The sequence below is a fragment of the Denticeps clupeoides genome, chromosome 7 (genome assembly GCF_900700375.1).
Source record: "Denticeps clupeoides chromosome 7, fDenClu1.1, whole genome shotgun sequence".
Classification (NCBI taxonomy): Eukaryota; Metazoa; Chordata; class Actinopteri; order Clupeiformes; family Denticipitidae; genus Denticeps; species Denticeps clupeoides.
The window spans coordinates 23,972,663-23,995,919 of record NC_041713.1 but is presented as its reverse complement, the minus strand read 5'-3'; the positions used below and the strand labels follow the sequence as shown (position 1 = coordinate 23,995,919).

Below are 23,257 nucleotides of genomic sequence, written 5' to 3'. Positions count from 1 at the left end.
GAAAATGAGACCTCAGTTTTTCAGTGTCACGCAGTGTTTTTTCAGCTGGTTCTGCACCAAATATGCAAGCATGGAACTATACTCATAATGCTACAACCAGAGGCATAGCTACTACAATTTGTGAATAATATATTCTTCACTGAGGACCTGGACTCCAGTTTCAACACAAGAAAAAATACTAATGAATAATATTTAAATAATTCAACCAAACGTATTTGTCATCACTGATGAACAAATAGTGAAACAAAGTGGAGGAAATTGTTGATATATTCTTATTTTATTAATTGTTACTGAAGAAGGTAATTTTAGACATTCGTAAATGTGGGTTTTATTCATGTTGTCTTGCAAAGCTTTCAATAAAGCTAAATTGATAATCAGAATATAAATGGGCATTTTGATAGCCAGCTAACTAGCACAACAATTTTGTTGAAATGAATGCAAATATTTACCTTAATGTTCGGAACATTATGCATCTGATAATGTAATTGAGTATAATAATGAATGCACAAAACAGTGGGCTGGCGCTAAGTAATGCATGCATTTTATTTTTTGTGGAGTAGCATGTCTAATTAAGCCTTTTCTGGGAGTTGATGGAGTCTTTTAGCTCCATTGACCAAATACGCACCCACCCCCCTTCTCTTTTTATTTCTTTCCTGAATGGAAAATGTCAGTCTTAACCCTCAGTCAATTGCTTGGTTTAGAGCAGAGCTTCAACCAGACCAGTCTTTTCCTCCACCTCCTCCTCCAGCTTTAGAAGCTGCTCTGGATGCCCCTCCTGGTGTCTCTATTCAAGCCCATGTAATCCCTGCCCTGGGGCAGCGTGTCGTCTGTGCTGATAGTATTCAGTCCCATTCAGAGCTCCCTGCGTACCCCAACCACAGACCAGGCAGCTTGGAGGGAGCCTACGTTGTGGTTGGATTAGCCATATTCCCTGATTCGGCTTCAGACAGGCTGTCTTGGTAACCGCAGCAAGAAACTGACGCCTGGTGAGGGGAGATTGTGCATGTCTGCAGGAATAAAATGGCCATTCAGACTTGAAGCAGGAATCCTTGCTATCCAATCAATGTTTGCCACTTGATGGCCCCCCCAACCCCCAGAACCAGGCAACTGTAAAGCAATGTTTTCAAGGGGAAGAAAGGAAACGAAGGCCAGATGAGTCATTTGACTGATGAAAATGTGTACGATATAACCGACAGATCAAATCCACCAAAGCTGGATGGGTTTATTTCTCTGGAATTTAAAGAATGTTTTCCTGTAAACTGTCTATAGTCACCGATATCCGTGAAGCCGTTATCCTGCTTCTCTGTTAACTCTAATGTGCGGCTTTCCCTTGACATTGACAGACTTCAGATATCAATTCAGATATCATTAACCAATTCAGTACATCAGAGGACAAAAATGTGGCTTGGAATTGTCTCAATATTTAAGAGGCACAATCATTAAGAGGCAGCTCAGAGGGATCAGAACCTAATGAAGCATTGGTGTGAAGATCTTTAAAATAGGTGTCCTCCTGGACGAATGGTTGAATTGCACCTTGCTAACGGGCAATACAAAACCGCACATGCACAAATAAAAAAATGCATCTGACTGGTTGCATTTGAATTGAATAAATAATGATACTAGTCTGTGAGGATTATCCCATCAAGACCACTATGTCCGAGACCAAGACAAGACTCTGACCAAGTAGCGTCAAGACCAAGATGAGACTGAGACCACAATAAAAAAATGGTCTTGAGAACTACATCATTACTGAACGTGGCAGTTTTTCTGCTAAATGTAGCAAATCAAAGCATCCACACAGGTGAATGAGACTTTAACTCATATTTACTTTACTTTAATTTATTTTGCAGACGCTTTTGTCCAAAGCGACTTACAGGAGGAAGACACCAGCAATTCTCGTTCGATTTCTATAGATTTTGATAAGGCCTAACTTGTCAGCAAAGAACATGCTCGGAGATTGTTAAGTGATAGACGAAGAAAAAAAAAAAAAAAAAAAAAAAATATATATATATATACACACACATACATACTTACATACATATACACACACACACACACACACACACACACACACACATATATATATATATATATAATTTTGTGCAGTGTGTGCGCATGTGCGTGTGTAAGTGTTAGATTTGTCTGAAATACTTTTTGAACTGCTTGAAAGGTGGTGGTAGTCTCGGCTAGTCGAATGGAGTTTTAAATCATCATGCGAAGTAAAGTAGAAAATTTATGGGATGCATTGCAATGCATGGATAATCGGAATCAGATTTAATCGTGAGACCAATTGAAAGTTCACAACTCTAGTGGGGCAGTGGTGGCTTAGCGAATTAGGAAACAGACCCGTAATCGGTATTGTGGCTTCGAGTCCCAAACTGACAGGGGCTACTGAGGTCCCCTTGATCAAGGTACCATCCCCACACACTGCTCCCCAGGTGCCTTTCATGTCTGCTCACTAAGGGAGATGGCCAGAGGACACATTTCATTGTGTGTCACTGTGACCTGTGCTACTGTGTTTCACAATGACAATCACTTCACTTTCTTCTTCACTTCTTTCGCTTTCTTAGATTTTACACAGACACAAGCCTCTAATCTTAATGTAACTGTGTGTCCCCTCCTCAGTTCTATCCTGTAGCCTTACATTACCGTTAAGGGAAGAGTGAGAAAGTGGACATTGCATTATTTAACATCAGTTATGGAGCCAGTGCCCATTGCTAAGCTGTCAATCAATACCCTAAACACTTTAATTAAAGAAATCAATTCCCAATTCTCAGGGCTGTCTTTCATGCTGTCACATGATTCTGTATTATAACTATAGTTTAGACATTTCCTTCAACAAGAGAAATTAAAATATAACCAGTACAAACATAGAACCGGAGTCCTTGTTTTATCAGTGAATATTTTATGACATGCTTTCTGGTTATTGTTTTGATAAAAATTAACAACTTATAGCAGAAAAATTAGGATCATTTTTATTCACACAGCTGCGGTATCGGCCAGCTGCGGTCTCGTCCGACATCTGCGGTCTCGTCTGCGGTCACTGAGACATTTGAACAAAGCCTTTTTGGTCACATCTTGGTCTCCAGAATTTTTATTATTATATCAGTTTCCATTTAACAGAACAGTTGAACAGTTTATTAATTGTTTACTAAAAGTTTTTGCCAATTCATTTGCCTTTGTGCCAATTGGAAGAACCAATTCTCATCAATGTGTTTTGTACATGTTTGCACACCCTTAACAAAGTTTTGTAATTGACCCCTTCCAAAATGTTCTTTCAGGTCTCAGGAGGAACTGGGCAGGTGCATTAAATAACAAATATCAAATATCTTTTCATGCTTTTCTGAAGAGTGGGGGTGTAAAACATGGTTATGGCTTCATTTACGAGACATTTTTGTTAATATTTTCTCTCATGCTTGTGTTAATATAGTCATACCACACACTGGCCTTCTGAAGGCTTCTAAATACCATATTGACATCAATAAACCATACATTTTATATTAGTAACAATGTGTTACTAATGTGCATGTGTCAAAAGGGGGCTAATGATGTTTGTAGTTTGCTGATGGCATTTGTGTGAAGAATCTAACCCCTGCCATCCCAGCCTGGACTCCACTTCATCATGAGCGAACCATAAATTAATAATATTAGTAAATTAATAATTTAACCAAATCAATTTTGTCATCAGTGACAGTGTTTTGTTTTGTGAAACATCGCTTCAAGATACCAATATAGGTGGTGGCGCTAATGAGGACCAAAAGTGGCCTAATCCAGTCTGAACACTGTTTGATTCCTGAACATTGAAATGTCTGTGGATGTGTGCTTCTCTGTGTCTGATTGTGGTGGGAGGACAAGGATTCAATAGGCAGCTGAGACCTTGGTGATCAGTGTTTGAATGAGCTGATGGGGTGGGGTGGAGGAAATGGCTCCAGCTGCATGGGTGTGGAAAGGTTATGGGGACGAGAGGGGTGCTGTCCGCCTGATTGGGGACATCCCGTCCCAGGACGGGGCCTGTCACGATGGGGACATAAGGAACGTATGAATCGCTTCCTGTTTCCTGTGAGAGACAACCCCTCTGAGTGCAGGTGTGGACTGGGAGAGACAAAGTGCAAAAGAGAGTAGGCTGTTTGTGTATGTTTATTAATGCACTGCACTATTGATTTGATCAAAAACATAAAATGTAGTATATCAATCATAGCATGATTTGAAATACATGATGTGGCTTTTCACATTTGATGTTTGCTCTGACTTCTCTCAGTCCTATGTTGTTGCATTCCATAGATTCATTTCCTGCTCAGCTCCTTGTCCTCACTGAGTGTTCACCAGTAGGAGAAAGACCTGCCAGACCACTAATAATCCCATGCTGGACACAGTCTTGATCAGTGCAGCCTCTCATTGGAGCCCGGTGGCTGCCTTGCCCTCTTTCTTACCCCTCTGGCAGCCGGCATGGAGCTGGCAGATGGACTCACCCAGAATTCACTCATCTCCTTTTCATTTTCTTCTTCTCTTCACTCTTTGTATTGTGTTGTTCATTTGTAGAGACACACAGCAGAGACACGCAGAAGCCAGCAAGGGGCATTTTTTTGGTGGCAAATTTGGTCCTGTAAACACTGGCTGGTGGTGACATTAGTGTAGCTTATTTCATGGCAAGGACCTGGCCCAAATAACACCAATGATTAATGGTTATTGTACAATGAGTAAATCTACTCAAGCGGGGGAATTTACTGTAATGCAAGGAGGCGGGCACCAAATTTGTTAGGGTTGACACTGAATAATATAGAAATAAGTACTTGTGCTATATTGACTGGGTTAAATAGAGACAAAAAAGAGATTAAAATGCAATTTAAATGATTTCACTAAAATGAGTGACGTGACTAAGACTAATATTATTTAAAAAGACTAGACTAAAGCTAAAATCTAAACTGGCCCCAAAAACAACTTGCAGTCATATGTAGATAAATATAGACCTTCATGCCTTACATTCTACATCAGCCCTGTTATTTATGGACCAACTGTGAAGGGAGGTTTGAAAAGGCCAGGCTGTACGCTTGGAGGTTTGAAACAGCGTTAATCTGGAGTCAGCACGCGTTGCAAGTAAGCAGCCAGGTTCGATGAAAGCCTTTATAACTCTGATCTGATGAATAATGATAAAAGCCTGTAAGGTCTTTTAGTATCAAAGGTGCTCTGCTCACACATAAAGAGACCAGGCTTTGATTTTGTCAGGAGTTGACAGTTAGCGGTTTGAATCGTGCGCGGCTGTCTTTGAAAGGGGAGGCATTTGGTGGAGGATGACTTTGTATTTGGTATGAGGATGCTTACTCCTTCAGAAACTTTTATTATGGACATTTTTTGCCTTTTGGCCTGAAGGCACATTCAATCTTTTCTTCTCATTAGATGGTAAACCAGAAATAACTATGCATGGGTGTTTACAGCTGTACAGCCTGTGGTTGGCTGGCTGTAGGATTTGTCTGAGTGCAGAGGACACTGAACACACACAGACACCCATCCGTTATACAAGAGCTGCTAGCTGAAGTGAGATTATGTTGCACACTATGTGTGAGGAACAGGATGGCTGTGAGATTTCTTTTTTTCTCCTCCACCACCATCAAAAGTGATAGATGGAAAGAGAGTGATGAAGCCCGCCAGGTCTGAAGGGCCCAAAAAATGTTCAAAGCTGGCTGGACTCCTGAGATCAGGCAGTGTGTGTTTTCTCAGGTTACCGTAGCTACAGGCGTCTACACTGGAACAGGTAAACCAGCCCAGAACCTCACAAAACAATAATGACTGTGTCTGGAAAGATGTCTCCCAGAACAGTAGAGAGGTACTTTTAAGTGCAACAGAAGATTTAATGGTCTTGTGCTATTATCAGACTTTAATGTTAGCAAGAAACTGGATACTCTTGCTCTAGCAGCATTAAACAAATGTAATAATCGTGGCCCAGTGGTACTAGACAACAGGCCATGCAGTTGAAATAGAATAGATGTAGAGGTGTTATAAGGGAAGAGACAAGCCATTAAAACACCAAGGATGAATGATTGAAGCATTTGTTTTGCCCCCATTCCCAAAAAGCCAGATATCTACAGAAAATCAGAGATTTAAAGTCTGTTCTTATTTTGACTTTGGTTCTTCAGATTTTTCCGAGATGACGAGTGTGCATTATTAGATCCTCCAACCCCAGAGCAGCTGATGTAGGAGCATCAATGTTCTTTTCACAGCTAATAATAAGTAGGAATGGAGGTGTGTGAATGTGTGTGGGTTTGGATGTGGTGGTGGTTGAGGGGGTGACAGCAACAGGCTCTCCAAGCAGCAGATGGTCCAGCCAGCAGGGCAGGAAGATGCCAGAAGGTTATGCAATGGAATGGATGGTGCTGGAGCTGAGAGCAGGCCAGAGTGGAGAAATGTGACATGCTCACACATTCCATCTTTCTGCAACCTGAGCACCACCCCCATATTCATCTCACATTAGGAAGCTGCTCAACATTGAGCTCTTTCACCGAACGCCTGCTGTCAGGTTTCTCTGTATAGAGACTGGTAACTGGGTGAATGAGTGACACCCAGACATGGACCCTGACCGCGGAAACAGATGGGCACATATAGGCTGCCCCCATGGTATCAGCCTCCATATCCGGCCTCTTGTGCCACTTCCAATCTGACAGCAGGGGATCCTGGGAAATGGGTCAGATGGTCTCTGTCCTGTGGTCAACCTGTCCCAACCAGTCACAGCAAAATTTGCTTAACCAATATGTACCAATATGGATTAAATCATTTTTTCCAAAAAATGCTTAATGCAATAACTCATTAGCTAAAAACATAGATTTCACTCAGGAACATCCTCTTCGCACTAATCATCCTTCAGCTATTTTGTCCACCACTGGTAAATTCAGTGTACTGGACATATTTCAGAAGGCACTCACTTTTCCATATAAGGACTGATATTGTACAGTATTGTTTCAAGGCACAGTTTGGGGAAGGGTGATGAATTGCTATAATGTCCCAATGAGCACAGTGGCCTCCATCATCCATAAAGATAGATGACCAAGGGCCTGATGGTCACTCTGCTCTGTTGTGAGAGGAGAACCTTCTGGATGGACAAGCATTTCTGAAACACTGCACCTACAAGGCAAGTATGGTAGAGTATGCAGATGGAAGACACCCCTCAGTAAATGCAGGGTTAGTTGTACCTGATGCACCCTCAGACCATAAAAACTTAATTCTCTGGTCTGATGAAGCAAAAATTTTACTCTTTTGCCTGAATGCCAAAAGTAATGTATGGAGAAAACCAAGCAATGTTCATCACTTCTCCAGAATCATGCCAACACTGAGGCCTGTTTTTACAGTGGTCAGATGAAGGATATCCTTCAGTAAACGGCACCTGATAGACTAAGTTCTCTGGTCTGATTAAAAAATATTGAACTGAATGAATGACCAAAATCATGTCTGAGGGAAACCAAGCACTGCTAATCACCTCTCCAGAACCATGCCAACACTGAATCATGGTAATGGCATGTATGGTAGATTGGCCTGTTTTTACAGTGGTCAGATGAAGGATATCCTTTGGTAAAAGGCACCTGATGGACTTATAGACCATGAGAAACTAAGTTCTCTGGTCTGATTAAAAAATATTGAACTGAATGAATGACCAAAATCATGTCTGAGGGAAACCAAGCACTGCTAATCACCTCTCCAGAACCATGCCAACACTGAATCTTGGTAATGGCATGTATGGTAGATTGGCCTGTTTTTACAGTGGTCAGATGAAGGATATCCTTTGGTAAAAGGCACCTGATGGACTTATAGACCATGAGAAACTAAGTTCTCTGGTCTGATTAAAAAATATTGAACTGAATGAATGACCAAAGTCATGTCTGGGGGAAACCAAGCACTGCTAATCACCTCTCCAGAACCATGCCAACACTGAATCATGGTAATGGCATGTATGGTAGATTGGCCTGTTTTTACAGTGGTCAGATGAAGGATATCCTTTGGTAAAAGGCACCTGATGGACTTATAGACCATGAGAAACTAAGTTCTCTGGTCTGATTAAAAAATATTTAAAATATAATGAATGACCAAAGTCATGTCTGGGGGAAACCAAGCACTGCTAATCACCTCTCCAGAACCATGCCTAGCGTGAATCACGGTGGGGGCAACATCATGCTGTGGCAATGTTTTTTGGCAGCAGGAACTAGTAATCCAGTCAGTGTCAGCGGAAAGATGACAGGAGCAATGTACAGAGACTTCATTGATAAGATTTTTTTTCCAGAGCACTCTAGACATTTATGGCATTTATCAGACGCCCTTATCCAAAGTGACTTACAATCAGTAGTTACAGAGACAGTACCCCCTGGAGATACACAGGGTTAAGTGTCTTGCTCAGGGACACAATGGTAGTAAGTGGGATTTGAACCTGGGTCTTCTGGTTCATAGGCAAATGTGTTACCCACTAGGCTACTACCACCCATTGGACTGGGGTGAAGGTTTTTCTTCCAACTGAACAACAACCCTATGTAATTACCCAACTTCAGGACAGCTCTGTTTGCTTTGGCTAGTCCACTCAAGGACCTTCAGACTTGACCCAATTCAAATTCAAATTTTATTTGTCACATACACAGTCATACACGGTATGACTGTGTATGATTTTGTGCAAAGTGATTTGTGCAGAGTGATTGAAGGTGAAAGTGCTGGAGTTCTATGACTGTTGTTGTTGAGAGCTCGGGCAGCCTGCGGGAAGAAGCTCCTCCTCATTCTCTCTGTGTTGGACTGAGGTGGACACAAATGCACGTGCCCGCCAGGAGGCCAATTGAACATAGCTGTGCAGTGACACTCCCCATCCAACTTGGTAAAGCTTGAGATTTTCTCCAAAGAAGAATGAGTGAAACTGCCCCCCAAAAAAGGGTGTGCCATTCTGTAATTGCTGAACGAGGTGCAGTTCATGGCCTAGCAGGTAAGAAAACAGACCCATGATAATAATGTTGTGTGTTCGAATCCCAAACCGATAATTATAATTTTTTTTTTTTTATTTGCAAACCTTTCAAACAAGTCTTTGTGAACTGTGAATACGTTCTGGATTCACTGAATGTCTTCAGAATTTACAAGATAATGCTTACTTGCTAGTAATTTGTGTCTTGGAGTGGAGGAAACCATTTCTAACACCCATAAAATAAACATTCATGATGATTTTATACAGTGGGGAAGATCTCAGTCCCCCTACATGAAACAACGGCAGATCTGGTGCCACGGTGAACACAGGTGCTTTGATGAAGGCCTGCAAATGAAACTCCCACAGAGATGTGTAATGATGGAGTCTAATGCCAGAACTGCCACAGGCAGATACAGGATGGGGTTAAGAGGTTACATGTGCTTTCACATCTGTTGCACATGCTAGCTTCTCTCTGCAAAAAATGTTCCTTGGAGATAAAAGGCTGGAAGTAACGCCGATGTGAATTTGTCTTTTTTTTTACTATTTTCTCAAACAACAAATCAAGCAGAAATTCTCTTAATCCACCAGGTGATTTCACTCTCTTTCATAATGGTCTCTTTAGGTGTACGTGCCATGGAGTCATTTTCCACTTTCATAAATCCATACACCCATAAATCTGCCTGTAGTGTGTGTTTTTTCTGTTGAGTTCTGAAAGACCCCCACCGAGTGTGTGTGTTTATATGGGTCCGTGTGTTTAAGCTACAAAGAGAACTCTGTTGAGGACAAGGAAGGTTAGAGCCATCACACACAAACACTACAGTTTCACCCAAATATGACATCGTCTTCCAGCCCGCCTCTCCCTAAACCTGATCCACGCTCTTACCTAAGAGTGAGGTAATGTTCCCTGACCCCCCCACCCCTGCAAAACTAAGAGACCCCAGAGTCCTCTTAGTAGGTGGCTTCCTGTGGGGTCTCACATCCTGCCCGTAACTGCCATATAGTGAGAATATTCATGTCTGCCATGAGAGTTCTGAAGGTGGATTTGTCTGTCTTTCTTATCTTCTCCATATCTTCATAGTGATATCAGCTCTACCTCAGAGCCTAATGAATGGAGGAAAAGATTCATCCAGTTGTTCACCTCCCCTCCAAGCTTCACTACATCCTTTTTGTGCTTTTTTCATCCATACATTGCTGACTGTCAGGTCATTGTAGCTGTCAGGAATCTTCTGGCTAAAGGCGTGGGTTTGTGAAATTGAAGTGATTGTTGTTGTGAAACTCTGCAGCACAGCACACGGTGACACAACGAAATGTGTCCTCTGCTTTTAACCATCACCCTTGTTGAGCAGTGTGTGGGGACAAGTGGTGGTGGACAAGTTGTTGAGCAAGTGGTGGATCGGGATTCAAACCGGCAACCTTCTGATTACGAGGCCGCTTCCTTAACCGCTAGGCCACCACTGTTAGGATCACTCTTGACTTGGAAGTGCATGTTTAAATCCAGATTCAATCACTCAGATTTAAAGGCTCACAGATATGACAGCTCTGACACAGTTAGTCTTAATGGGAACAAGCTTTACTGAGTCAAAATGAAGTTTTAGATGCTTTTTTTGTGGGCCTAGAAGAAAGTTCATTTTAAATAAATGCAGTCCTCTGGATGTCACACTCCTTTTTATGTGAGTTCCAGAGAAATGATTTTGCCTCAGGAGGCTGGACCAGACAGGTCTGAATTGTTTTATGAAATGCATGGTTTTAAGTTTCAATTGTCTGACTTGCTATTAGATTGTCAGACATCTCTGTAATTGTGCTGAAATTTGTAGAAATTTGATGTGAGTGGCTGTAGCGTTATGTATTATTACAGCTCAAAAAGAAAAGCAAATCTTCCGTCAGATTTCTTATTAAATCCTGTTTCTCATGTGGATAAGCTAGCTAGATCAGTGATGAGAACAAAATGTTGTGAACAATGTGTGTTCATTTCCAAACATTCCAAAATACTCTCATATGTATAATTACTGTTAATAGTGTTATTCAACAGGAGAATGTTCTGATGTGGGACAGTGTTTTTGTAATGCCACAACACGAGGTACAGAACCTCCACATTGTGAAACAAATGGATATCAATAACTGAAAATGGAACAACAAATGAACATGGCTCGATGGCCAGAAAAGAACATAATCACTCCCGGTTAAGTGGCACACATAGGAGTAAATGCAATGCAGGGAGACAATGCAGAACGATAATGCAGCACAACGCAGGACAATGCGGCACCTGTGGGTTAAATAGGGCCCAGCACACAATGAGAAAATGGTGCCAGCTGGTGAGCCCAGTGGCACCTGAGCATCAGGGTTTTAATCATTTATAATAATATTGGAACGTTACATACATCTAATATTATATAAACAATATATATTTTTTACATTTTGTTTAATTATGTTGTATGTGCAAAATCGGCTCCAGAGTGCTTGGATATTTTCCCAGTTGTTTTTTAATTCTCATTGCTAATTTGGTCTGCTTTGTATGGCCAATCATATTGAATACCCTTTATACATGCATTCGCTGCTGACATAAGCATGCAACTGGATTGTTGCAGTTTCGGATCAAATCAACCAACAAAGAGAGCCTCCGCCTCCCCTGCAGTTTAAATATTTCATCAGGTGGGACATGCAGAGCTTTAACCAGGCCGTCGCTTCAACCCAGCCTGGGCCTGTGGTTTCCGCAGCATGGGAATACATATGGAAAGAAAGGAATAAGAGATCCATGTTTCTGCTCACCACTGGGACACATACACACTGCAAAGGCCATGTTTACAACTGTATTTATTAAAGTTTTAACCCCAATTCCCTGTTGTTCCACGTTACTTCTTTATATTCATGTCACTGCCTTTTAAAATACTTAACCTAAGAGAAATATATAAAAACTTGACTACATTATCTGAATTCAATGAGTTTCTAAACTTGCACTAGTGACTGTGACATGTCAGCAGGAATAACTAAAGTCTCATACTTTGAATTATTTATGATTGTAAAAAACACAGATTTCATTTATTTAGTCTTCATGGTGCAATTTATTTGTTCTCTCTGTGTTATCGGCTCTACTCGATGTGAGTCAGTACCTATTTTGGTGGTGCACTCATCCTGTTCTCCTGTGTTCATCTTCTTTCCTCCTCATCATCTTATTCCAAGTAGGGTGGAGGGTGTCCAAAGATGGCAGAAATCAGTCTGTTTTATTGTGGGAATAATTTAGATAATTAATAGCCATATCTATCTTACTATAGAACTAACCCTGCATTAAAATAATATGCTCCCACCAACACTGCACACACACACACACACACTTCATATGCATCAAGTGTGTAGTGAATGTTAAGAATCTCCTTCAAAGCTGCCTGTAGTGCTGAGGTTCAGCTGTATGTGTACATCCCCTGCAGGTGAATAGATCACACACAAACATACACACGTGCACACTCACACCATGAAACACACGTCTCTTCTTCCACCCCCACAGATATATCCAGCTCTAAATAATTTAGACCTTGCATTTTTATTGATCAGCTCTTGGCATTCCATTCCTCTTTCTTTTTCTTTTTATGATCAGGTTGAAATGAGATGATGGAGGGCAAGAGTGAGTATTTTATTCTGTAATTTTCTGTAGTACTTTTACTACTGGGGCAAATCTATATTGCCATACAACTGTGATTAGCATTCCCTCAAATATACACAAAAAGCAAACAGAAAACACACACACACACACACACACCATGTCATCCTCACCACAACCTGCAACAGATCCTTCTTAGTACCAGAAAGACCATTCCAGTCACCTTCTGATGTTCAGCTGAACACCCTCGACTGGTGCAACTCGGGCAGAACCAGCCAAAGATGTAATACTGACTGCCTTAAGTCATGTGATTGTCAGCAGTTATGTGTTATATGTTTTTCAAGGTGGTCACTGTAAATCCACCCCTCCATTCTTCAGCACTAGCTGACTAAATTGTTTTTAGTTTGTGTGAATGGACCAGGCCAAGTGACGGGCCATGCAGCAGTGCAGTGTGTGTGTGTGTGTGTGTGTGTGTGTGTGTGTGTGTACAGGCCAGGAGACTGGCTTGTTTTGGGTGAAAAACAGCCAAGTCGAGTCTGAGAGGCATGGATTCTACGGTGGGAGTGGTGGGATAAATTATTGAGGCTGCAGTCTTCCCAGAAAAAATGAATGTGCAAGGCTGCCAGACACACATACACACACACACACACACACACACACACACACACACACACAGAGAAAACAAAGTAAAGAAAGAAAATGAAACAGAACATGACAGGAAAGATACAGGAGCCACTCATCAGATGCCCAGACAGCCACCCTTGACTCAGAGACGGGCGTACACGCCCGTCCCATAACACACTGTTGCACCGTAACCCACTACAGAGCCACAATTAGGCAGTTACATGCCCTCACACACATAAAGACAAACATAGAAACACCACATACCACTGCTACATTACAACCACGCAGACACACATATATAAACATGGTGTCTGTTCTATGGTTTATTTGGCACACAGAAAAGCAGAGATCACCCTTGTTCTCCCAGTTTTAAGACCATATTCTCTTTGAACTTATCCCTTGTTCAGCCAGGCTCTGTCACTGGGCGACCACAGCCAGCCTGACGCTTGTGGTGTTGCTCAAGAGTTTACAAGAAAATCAATGTCTTAAACGACAGACTTGTCAAAACTTTACTTTCCTGCTTCCCTGCCTCCCTAAGTTGAAATACATCTGAGGAGGTCTGTCCCATTCATCCTCAGAAAGCAAATGTGTAGGTTGCAGTAGCAAAATGGTCCCATCTGTGTCCAGACATAGGCACATTGTGGACATACCACATGATCCCATGTTTTAATGCGGTCAGACACACAGGAAGTAAACAAAACGCAGCTGCTTTAATTGTGCTAAGTGAATCATAGCTATTATCATGTTTATTTTAACATATTGATTAACATGTTCCTTTACGTGTGTGTGTGTGTGTGTGTGTGTGTATATATATAAATATATATATAAAGGAACATGTTAATCAATGATAAAAAGATCTTTTTTTTACTCATGTTTCCAGTACTTTTAATAACTTGATGGGAACTCACACACAACAGCAACAGATTCTCGCGCTCGACTCCCTCGCGCACCTCTTCTCCTATACCCCCTTTACCCGACTCTGTCACATTGATTCCGCTCCACAACCATTACTCCCAATTGGAGCATATGCCATTTATACAGTTACAATTTAATTTAGCAGCCTACTTACATGAATGCAGCCCATTTCCTTTCGCTGTATTACCCATGGTTCTCAGTGGCAGCATCAGGTGTAGTCTGTAGCTTAGTGGCAGCACACACCTCTGTGTGACAGATGCCATCTGTGGGCCAGGATGTCTAGGAGGGAGCCATACCTGCCCCAGGCCCTGCTGGCACATCTGTGCCCACCTCCCCCAGGGCTCCACTCTGACTAATGTCCCTTAATTGGTCCCAGTTGGTTAACACCTGTCCTGTGAGCGTGTCACCACACCACTAGCTATAGCAATAGCTTTATCGTGTCCTCTCAGTGGGTCAGAGTAGATGTAGGTCACACTGTCTAAACCCACTGAGCATGCCGGCACTAGAACATTCTGCAAAGTAACACCACCACCCGTCCCCCCCTCCAAACACCACCACCTCCAATCAATGATTCATAACATGGCCAAGAGCTGAAACGAACAACCTCTGTCTCCGCCTGCCAGCCAGTGATGGATGTGCTAATAGGATTTTAATACAAAGTAAAGGCCATTTTGTCAAAGCAGTTTTTTGCATTTGATTAAGGGTTATTGCAGCAAAGGGTACAGTTATGCATGTCTGAGCGTGTATTAGTATACAAACCATAACCTATCCTTTTATGCACTGGTAAATCTGTACATTTTATCCTCTCATTTCATAAATAATTTTATTATAGTTAAAATCCTATTTTACCTCTCCGAGAAGCTTGTTTTTCACATTCCTCTTGTAATATGAAACACTTTTGCTTTTCTTTTTCTTTATTCCTGTTTAGTGACCATCTCCACTAGTACATATTTTGATGGCCTGCTGGTGACCGGCCTCTACACTTCCACCACAGTGCAGTCGGCTCCCATCCCCGCTCCGGCCGCCTTCGGGTTTGGTAAGTCCTTCATGATTTCACACTGGGTGCGGCCTGACGTCAGCCTCAACACACCCACAAAGGCTCAGTCCTGCCTCTGAAAAGTGCAACTTGTCTTGGCTGAAGGAGCTTTGCAGGCTTAAATATTTTTTTTAGTACAGGAAATTTGAAAATCCCATCAGTTTGTACCAGAACAACACTCAGTAACCATAGTAGTGCTAAATATCAATAGTCTCATCATAATTTCCTGCCAAATCCTAAACTTAACAGTTCTGATCCATCCAGTCAGACTGAATTCTCTTAAAGCAAAAATCCGCTATGTTCTTCACTGTGAAGTGTGGTGTGACTTCACTGGCCACCAGTAGCTATGGGAGAAACCCAGTCTTTCACAAAAAAGGGTGAGGGCCAGCCTTTTCCCATAGCTTTGGTGGTCTTTTGAAGAAGTGGAGTTGCAGTAAGTGTGAGTGTGTGTGTGTGTGTGTGTGTGTGTTCCACAAGACCTCGAGGTCCTACCACATAGAAATACCAGGCTGGTCAAAAAAGCTTCTACAATCAAAGCAAACAAGGGCCCATTGACAGTCCATGATGGATGACAGTGGTTCTATGGCTTAGACTCTGACTTCACTGCCCACTGGAGGGAATGGAGAAAAAAGAGGTGCAGCTCCCCAAGCTGCAGTTACCATTGGGACCACTGGGGAAGTCCCTAGCAGTAAGAATCGCAATAGGAACCACAACAAGGAGGATGAATGTACTTCTGGCTTAGTAGTAGATTGTGGCTTGGTTATGGGCCAACAAACCTTTAACACTGTGAACATGTCCAGATTGTGTACATGTTAGTCATTGTATAGCAGAAGGTATGTGTGCATACTTTTTGAACCAATCAATTGTATTGTCCTGTTTGGTTAACAATAGCAGAAATGGACAGTATGACATTATGAAATCATATAAAGTAAAACAGAAATCAAATACTATTTACATTGTAGTTATTAATGTTGTTTGTGTAAAAATACACTGCTCTGGACAGAAGCCCAAGAGACAGAACTATTGGCTTCATGTCTGTGTTAAATATAACATATTTATAAAATATAACATATACAAAAAATGTTAGAATAAATGTTAAACCAAACTATTTTATCAGGTTTACACCCTCTATTTAATAAAAAAAATAATTTAACTTAGAAAGGGTTCAACAGTGAAAACAGGGTCAAACTATACACTTAAATTTACAGCATTTATCAGACGCTTTTATCCAGAGCAACTTACAATCAGTAGTTACAGGGACAGTCCCCCCCTCAAACAACTTAAGGTTAAGTGTCTTGCTCAGGGACCCAATGGTAGTAAGTGGGATTCTGGTTCATCTGGTTCATTTGCGAGTGCACAAAAACGAAAAACAGGCATGGGAGCCTAAAAGTAAATGTATGTCAATTTCTGAACTGAAAGGGAAGAACAGCAGACACTGAGTGACAATAGGAGAGAGCAAATGGAATGGCAACTTTTTTTTTACCTGATCAGCAAATCTGCTCCAGTTTCACCATTAAAAAATTATATGTCAATGTAACATTTTTGTCATTATATTCCTATTATATCACTATGATTACAATATAAATAATATAATATATTCAATATATAAAGAAACTCCTTTTTATTATGCAGTTATATTATAGTTTGATTCTTGCAAACCCGCTGACCTCAGTGTCAAACCCTGCATTACATGCAGCAGACACTGCTCGATGCAGACTTGTGCAGGAGATGACATATAGGAGTGAAGATAACAGTTACTCTCGTGGGTGGAACTCCCAGCAACTCACCCCAGCAAACTCCGCATCCCAGTTCCCCCTCTTCCTCCATCTTCCAAATGTATCCCCATGGGCTGCCCTTGAGTCCGTGTCCATGTCGTCATTAGAGTCGGCCAGTTCCAGGGTGGTGTAGTGAACTCCAGTCTGACGATAAAGCTGCTGTGGAGTGTTGCTGGGACAGTGGAGAGGCCGTACCAGTCAACCTGAACTCCCAGTCGTGGAGTTTTTGTACCACCTTTTGAACCTTTTTGCAGGAAAAAAGCACAGGTACACAATGTAGTGACATTTATTTAGCAATACACAAAACAGATAAAAAACAGGCATAAAACATGAGCCTGGAAAATGTGAACTAATGAATCCTGCCAGGCGAGGTCTAAACTGTACCAAAAGTTATGACGTACGTTTGGGAATGCACACAACTGCCAAGCGATAAGGCCAGTGAGGAAGCCTGGGAGCTTAAATAAGGAAAGAAATTAAAATTATAGTTAAGAACACATGGGGATGATTAGGGCAGGCAAGACATATACTGCCACCTGTTGGGCCAGGGGTACAATGTGGCTTTGATGTTCTTTAACTTTAACCAAAAATTCAGCTTTAAACAAGGTGGATTTGTCGTTGCCATGTGTCATGGTGTGACTTCATCAACTGGAGCCTTCTCCCCTCCAGCATTATCATGGTAGCCTTTAATACACTGGTTACCCTTTTACAGGTCTCAGCAGCCAGCTCTTTTCTGATTGCTGATCTTTGTACCTCCTCTGGGAGCGAACACTGCCAGACTGAATTCACCACAGTTTCAGCTCTTTGTCACCTCTGGATCAAATTTGTTCTTCTGACTTTCCATGTGTCCTTTTTTTCACACTTAATCCACGTTCTTGTTTTATTGGCACCTCGCTGCCCCCTCCCTCCATCCAGACAGGGGTGGCCCATACAGACTGAATCTCTCCATGATCCCATGGAAAGTCATGGGAGAGACAGGGCTTAATTCAAAGAACCCACATGCAGGGCACTGAGAGGAAAGTTATGCAACAGGGACATGTGACCTCCACTGCTGTCCCACTGAATACATGGTCTTTTTGTCTTGCAGAGAAATCTGTCAGTCCACAAGTTAGACTTAAGCAGTGTGTATTTAAACATTTTATGAATTTTAAGAAATGGACACTTGAACATTTTTCCATTGAGGCAGAATGGATTCCTCACATTCTCTAGTTTCCACAGTGAAGGCAATTAGTTCATTTTTAAAACTTAGTTAAGGCATTTATTGAGAGCTATGAACATGAACATGATGAAATGAATGTGGCTCTATGGTACAGTGGAATGTCTCTTCTTGAGAGAAGTCATCTGCGTCCATGTGGCACACAGATGTGCAGCCGCCTGGCGACAGTGGCAGCGTGGATGAGGCCGTCCCTGTTTATCTCTCTGTCAGAGTGATATACTGAGCGCCAGGGACTCGGTGCAGGGCTAGTCCTAACTAACTGAATGCAAACTGTGTGTGTACAGAGCGGCATGACAGTGAAAGGCAAAAATGCAGAGCTTGGAATGGAAACACCCCTGGACTCTGTACAACTGGAAACATATCCTCGCTCTGCTGCTGTCTGCCTGCAGAAGTTTCGTCAACGTGAGATGGAGAGAGAAAGAGAGGGGGGATGTTTGGCAGAGCTGGCTGGTCTGGTGGTTGATGTGGTCTGGTGGGGCTGTGGTTAGCCGCAGACAGGCCGACTGCACACGGCCCTATGGGGGAACACGCCCCTCGGCCTCCCAGCAGGAGGGCTCGATATTGCACTCACCACGGAAAAGTTCTTACGGAGAAAGAGAGGGACAGAGGGGATCTGAGAGGAACGTTCAGACTCCAAGTCTGAACAGACACACGCACTCGTACAAAAGGAAAAATTCAAGTTGATACCACTTTTAGTAAAAACAAAATACAATAGTAAAAAGACTTCTGTAATAACCTGACATAACTGGGTGCTCCAGTTCAGCATTCCTGAGTTCACTGTTGTGTGCCCCGATTACCTGATTGTGTGCATTTGTTATCATGCTTATATATGTATCCTTGCATGTGTCTTATGCTAGATTTGTTGGTCCGTATCTCTCTAACACACACACACAGACACACACACAGACTGACATTAATATTAATGTATGCGTGTGACGTGTGGTTTGCTGGTTGTGAATGAGGTTTATTTGGTTTTGGCTTGTGTTTTATGATGGTTTGTGTGTTTTTTCCAGGTCATGCCCTGTTTATAATGTATTAAATATCCTTGTTTGTGTAAAAATCCTTTCGGAAATTTTCATGTTTCCATTAGCCATTTTCTCTTCTCAGTTTTGGTATGCGCAATTCAAATGTTAACAGAAATCTGTTAATTTAGCCCCCCAAAAAAATCCATATGCTTCATTTAAACTGATGTCTATGTAAATACAATATCTAATATTTCAGATGCAAAAATGCAGCATTGTGGAGGGGGAGAGTCTTGTGGCTGGTGTGTTGTCCCAAGGGTGGCTAACCTCAGACGTTTATGGCACTGTAATTACATGCAGTCGGCAGCAGTGCGTCGTAGCCATTTGCTGCCAGACACACTCCACTCACAGAGTGGAGAGGTGCAAATTGGGCTCTTTAAAAGACTGGCTCAGCTCATTCATGTCCCCTAGCTGGCAACCAAACCTGTCAGTCACGACTACACAAGCATGTCCACTGTGGCCGAGTCTACCAGACTAGATTTCCGGCATATGAACCTTGTGCTTGTGTCTTCATGTATGTGTGGGTGTATGTGTGCATGCAACATGAGAGCAGCTTGACTCATTGAGGAATTTAAATCACTTTAAGCGTGTGTGTTTCCTGTTATGTTTTATTCTATTAAAATAGGGCTGAACAAAAGTTAAGAAAAAAATCAAATAGCGTTTTTTATTTGTCAGATATTGTGATTGTGATTTAATTAGCGATTTTGGCAAAGACTGTTCAGTATTCACTATAATATGTGTCTTAAAAACTCTATATTTAAATATGAACTGCGCTACACTGCGCTGTCTTTAGCATACCACGAGTTGAGAGTGAGCGTTATTGCTCACATTTAATTGGGCATGAATTTAACTTGGGACACTTCTGATTGTCACACAACAGAGAGGACAAAACTTAATTTTACTGCCTGAACTTTACTGCTGCATGTATAGAATATTTTATTTTATTTCAACATATTCAAGAATGCATACACAGATTCCACTGGTTAGAGTCATATGTATGTACATGAAGGAATGAGATGGACCGGTAACCATATTGGTAAAGCAAGGAGAAAATAGATCATGCCATGAGTGGCTGTAAAAATGTGTCAGATATGTATAAAAAGGCTTCGTTAAAATGTCTCAGTTCTCGTTCACCACTGTAGGCGATGAGACCGCAGCTGGTCGATACTGCAGCTATGTGAATAAAAATAATCCGAATTTTTCTGCTGTAAGTTGTAAGTTGTTCATTTTTATCAAAATAACAACCATGTAACATGCCCCCACATTTAGATGGGTCTGGCTGAAGCCACTGTGAGGTGTGAGGCACATCACCTCCTCACCGATCACTAACACTTCGCCTTAAACTAACCACTAACATTGACCTCAAAGTGAAGTGATTGTCATTGTGATACACACAGCAGCACAGCACACGGTGCACACAGTGAAATGTGTCCTCTGCATTTAACCCATCACCCATGGTGAGCAGTGTGTGGGGACGGTAGCCAGATGCTTTTGCCCACTTTTCCAATTCTCTCTGCCCGTTCGCCCATTCTACGCTATCACTGCCACGACAAGCCACACCCCCACCATGGTGTCGCTGCAGCTGTCTCTCTTTTGCCTGCATCCTCAATGACTTGGATGTCACCAACGCTCCAGTCTCTCGCTCACTGACCATCTCCAGCCATCCTGCAATAATGATCTTGTGATTTGGGGTTGCAAAAAAATCTCACATCAGTCACCTTTGGTTTTAGACTTTTACTCATGTTTCATTTTTACTACCTTTCTCGTTCATTAATTTCTAAAATTGCATTAAATTGCATAAACACAGGTTTATAATGGCCTTTTATGAAAATGGGAATTTCCTTCTGACCTTTTGGTTCTATTCAACATTTGAACAAACTCTTAAAATGTGCACTCACACAATCACAAACACTAACCATCCCGTTATTAGAGGTAACCCTTGATGAACATCTCTCTCTCTCTCTCTCTCTCTCTCTCTCTCTTATTTCCGCTGTCATTGAGCTTTATTTCATGTTGAGCGCAGGAGAAGATGGATAATAAAACAAAAGAAGAGGGATTTGGTGGTTGGGGTATGTTTCACATAGGGCGAGAGGAGCTGTCAGTCCCAGTGAGACTTCAAACACACAGCAGTGCTGAGATCAGCCTGCTCAATGCCAATGGACTGACAGACAATGACTGTGCTTCTTGCACGCACACACTCACAAACCTCACAAGATACTCTAACTTTCACATAAACAGTGGCTATGCTGTTCTCGTTTCTTTTTTAATGTCTGTGCTAGAACTTAAATCATTTGTAATACAAATTGTTGTGAGCTGGGATTGTGATGAAGGTGTTATGATTATGAAAATACAAAAAAAAAAAAAAAAAATTATAAATAACTAAACTAAATATTACAATAGAATGTAAAGTTTCAAATTAGGAAGGGTTCAACAATCAATACAGGATGAAATTGTGAAAGATAATCAGATTATTAGGTTTTTTAAAAAATGCACATTGAAATGCTTTAGAAATAGTAATAATATAGTAATAAATAGTAAATTATATATTTAAATATTGAGTGGTCTTGGTAGCTTTATTTAAATTTACCCATATTGGCCTGACTTGCAAATGCTTTTCTCATATCAATGAACATACTGTACATAAATAAATCACAAATGCTTCAATATAAATTTTCAGATTAAGATGTAAAACAAAACCACTGTCAGTCATAAAACTTATGTTGTGCTGCTACTGTTGCAAATTTGGGGATTTGTCCTGTTTTTTTCTCTCTCTCTGCCTGCCGCTCTGTGTCTCTGGCAGGGAGCTGTGGACCCAGATTGAGCTTCTGTCTCTGTGTTGCTCACCCACATTCCCACAATGCTGCGGGAGGCTAACAGGTGGCCCAACATTTGTGTGTTCTCTGAATCGAATGGAGTGTCTCAGTATCACCCTCTCCCTCTGACACATTCACACTAACACACACACACACACACACACAAGCATGGACATTTACACTAGAAATTATGCAGAATGCAGAATTAAGTGCCTACATTGAAACATTGCATGCAAATGCATGCACAGCAGCGCTCCTACACAGACATACAGAGACATTCTCATTATCACCGTAATGTTCTTGTCCGCAAGCTCCTCTCCACTCTAGTGGTGCTGCTGTTGTCCACCATGGTATAAACCTGTATATTTTTGTTAAGGCAAGTAAAACTGTAAAATTAGATTAGAAGTAATCTAATCTTCTATTATTACTGTACCTGTCATGGGCCACAGCTGGCACCACTCAGCTGGACAGCAGGGCTCGAACCATGGACAGGTGTGGCTGATTAGGTGTCCATGGTTGCAGCACTGTTATAAGGACCTGTTGGGCAACAGACATACGCTGCTGCATTGATGTGGATTGTGAACCTTTCTTTTGTGTTGGTTTCAGTTCCTGGCAATCACCACATGCCTGAGGGTTTGTTTTAATTGGTTTCCTTTGTTTTGGCCCCCGTTTTCCTTTATTATTATAAAAAAATGTCCCGTCTCTGTGCCTCCTACTATATCTCCTGCTACTTCACTATGCTGTCTGTCAGCCCACATCCAGAATCACTAAGCTAAACAGCATTTCCACCATGCACATTGCAATATATTAGGGCATCGCACACTAAAGATGGGCAAAAATCATTTTTTAAATGATTAATATGGTAATTGTTTTTACACTGCATCGATTAATCTAATGATTTATTCTTCCATAGAGATTTCATCTGATTTGGTTCAATTCTCGATAATTTCCACATTAATTGAATATAATTGCAATTTATACATTCTAATTTACATATCTGGATGATAAAAACATACATTTCTTAACATTCCAATACATGTTCATTGCTCTTAAACTCAAAACTACAAAAAAAAATTCAATTAAGAGTGAAATAAGTGCAGCACCATGAAATTTTTTTTATATCTCTAATTCCATTAGAACAAAGGACTGTTATGCCAAGGCAGTCCTGGGCTAGCCACACAATAGACACACAAGGGTTCTAATCCCCTTCATCTGAGCCCTTCATATGTGGGTCCCCCAATGTTTGTCGTGAGCTTCCTTTCTTCATTCCTTATTTCTATTGTAACCAATAAATTAACATGAACCCAGTGCTGCAGCCAGCAAAGCGGCACTCTGCTACCTTCTGCG

The 23,257-nt window shown here is 41.5% G+C and overlaps 1 protein-coding gene across 3 annotated transcripts in view; it reads left to right on the top strand.

Annotated features, from left to right (window-relative positions):
• The window catches only part of reln (reelin), a 97,120-nt gene that overhangs the window by 5,567 nt on the left and 68,296 nt on the right, over positions 1–23,257 (top strand). For all 3 annotated transcript variants that reach the window (XM_028986087.1, XM_028986086.1, XM_028986085.1), the window contains exon 2: positions 14,980–15,087. In XM_028986087.1, coding sequence (XP_028841920.1) covers positions 14,980–15,087 — 108 coding nt within the window. The remainder of the gene's footprint in view (positions 1–14,979; positions 15,088–23,257) is intronic.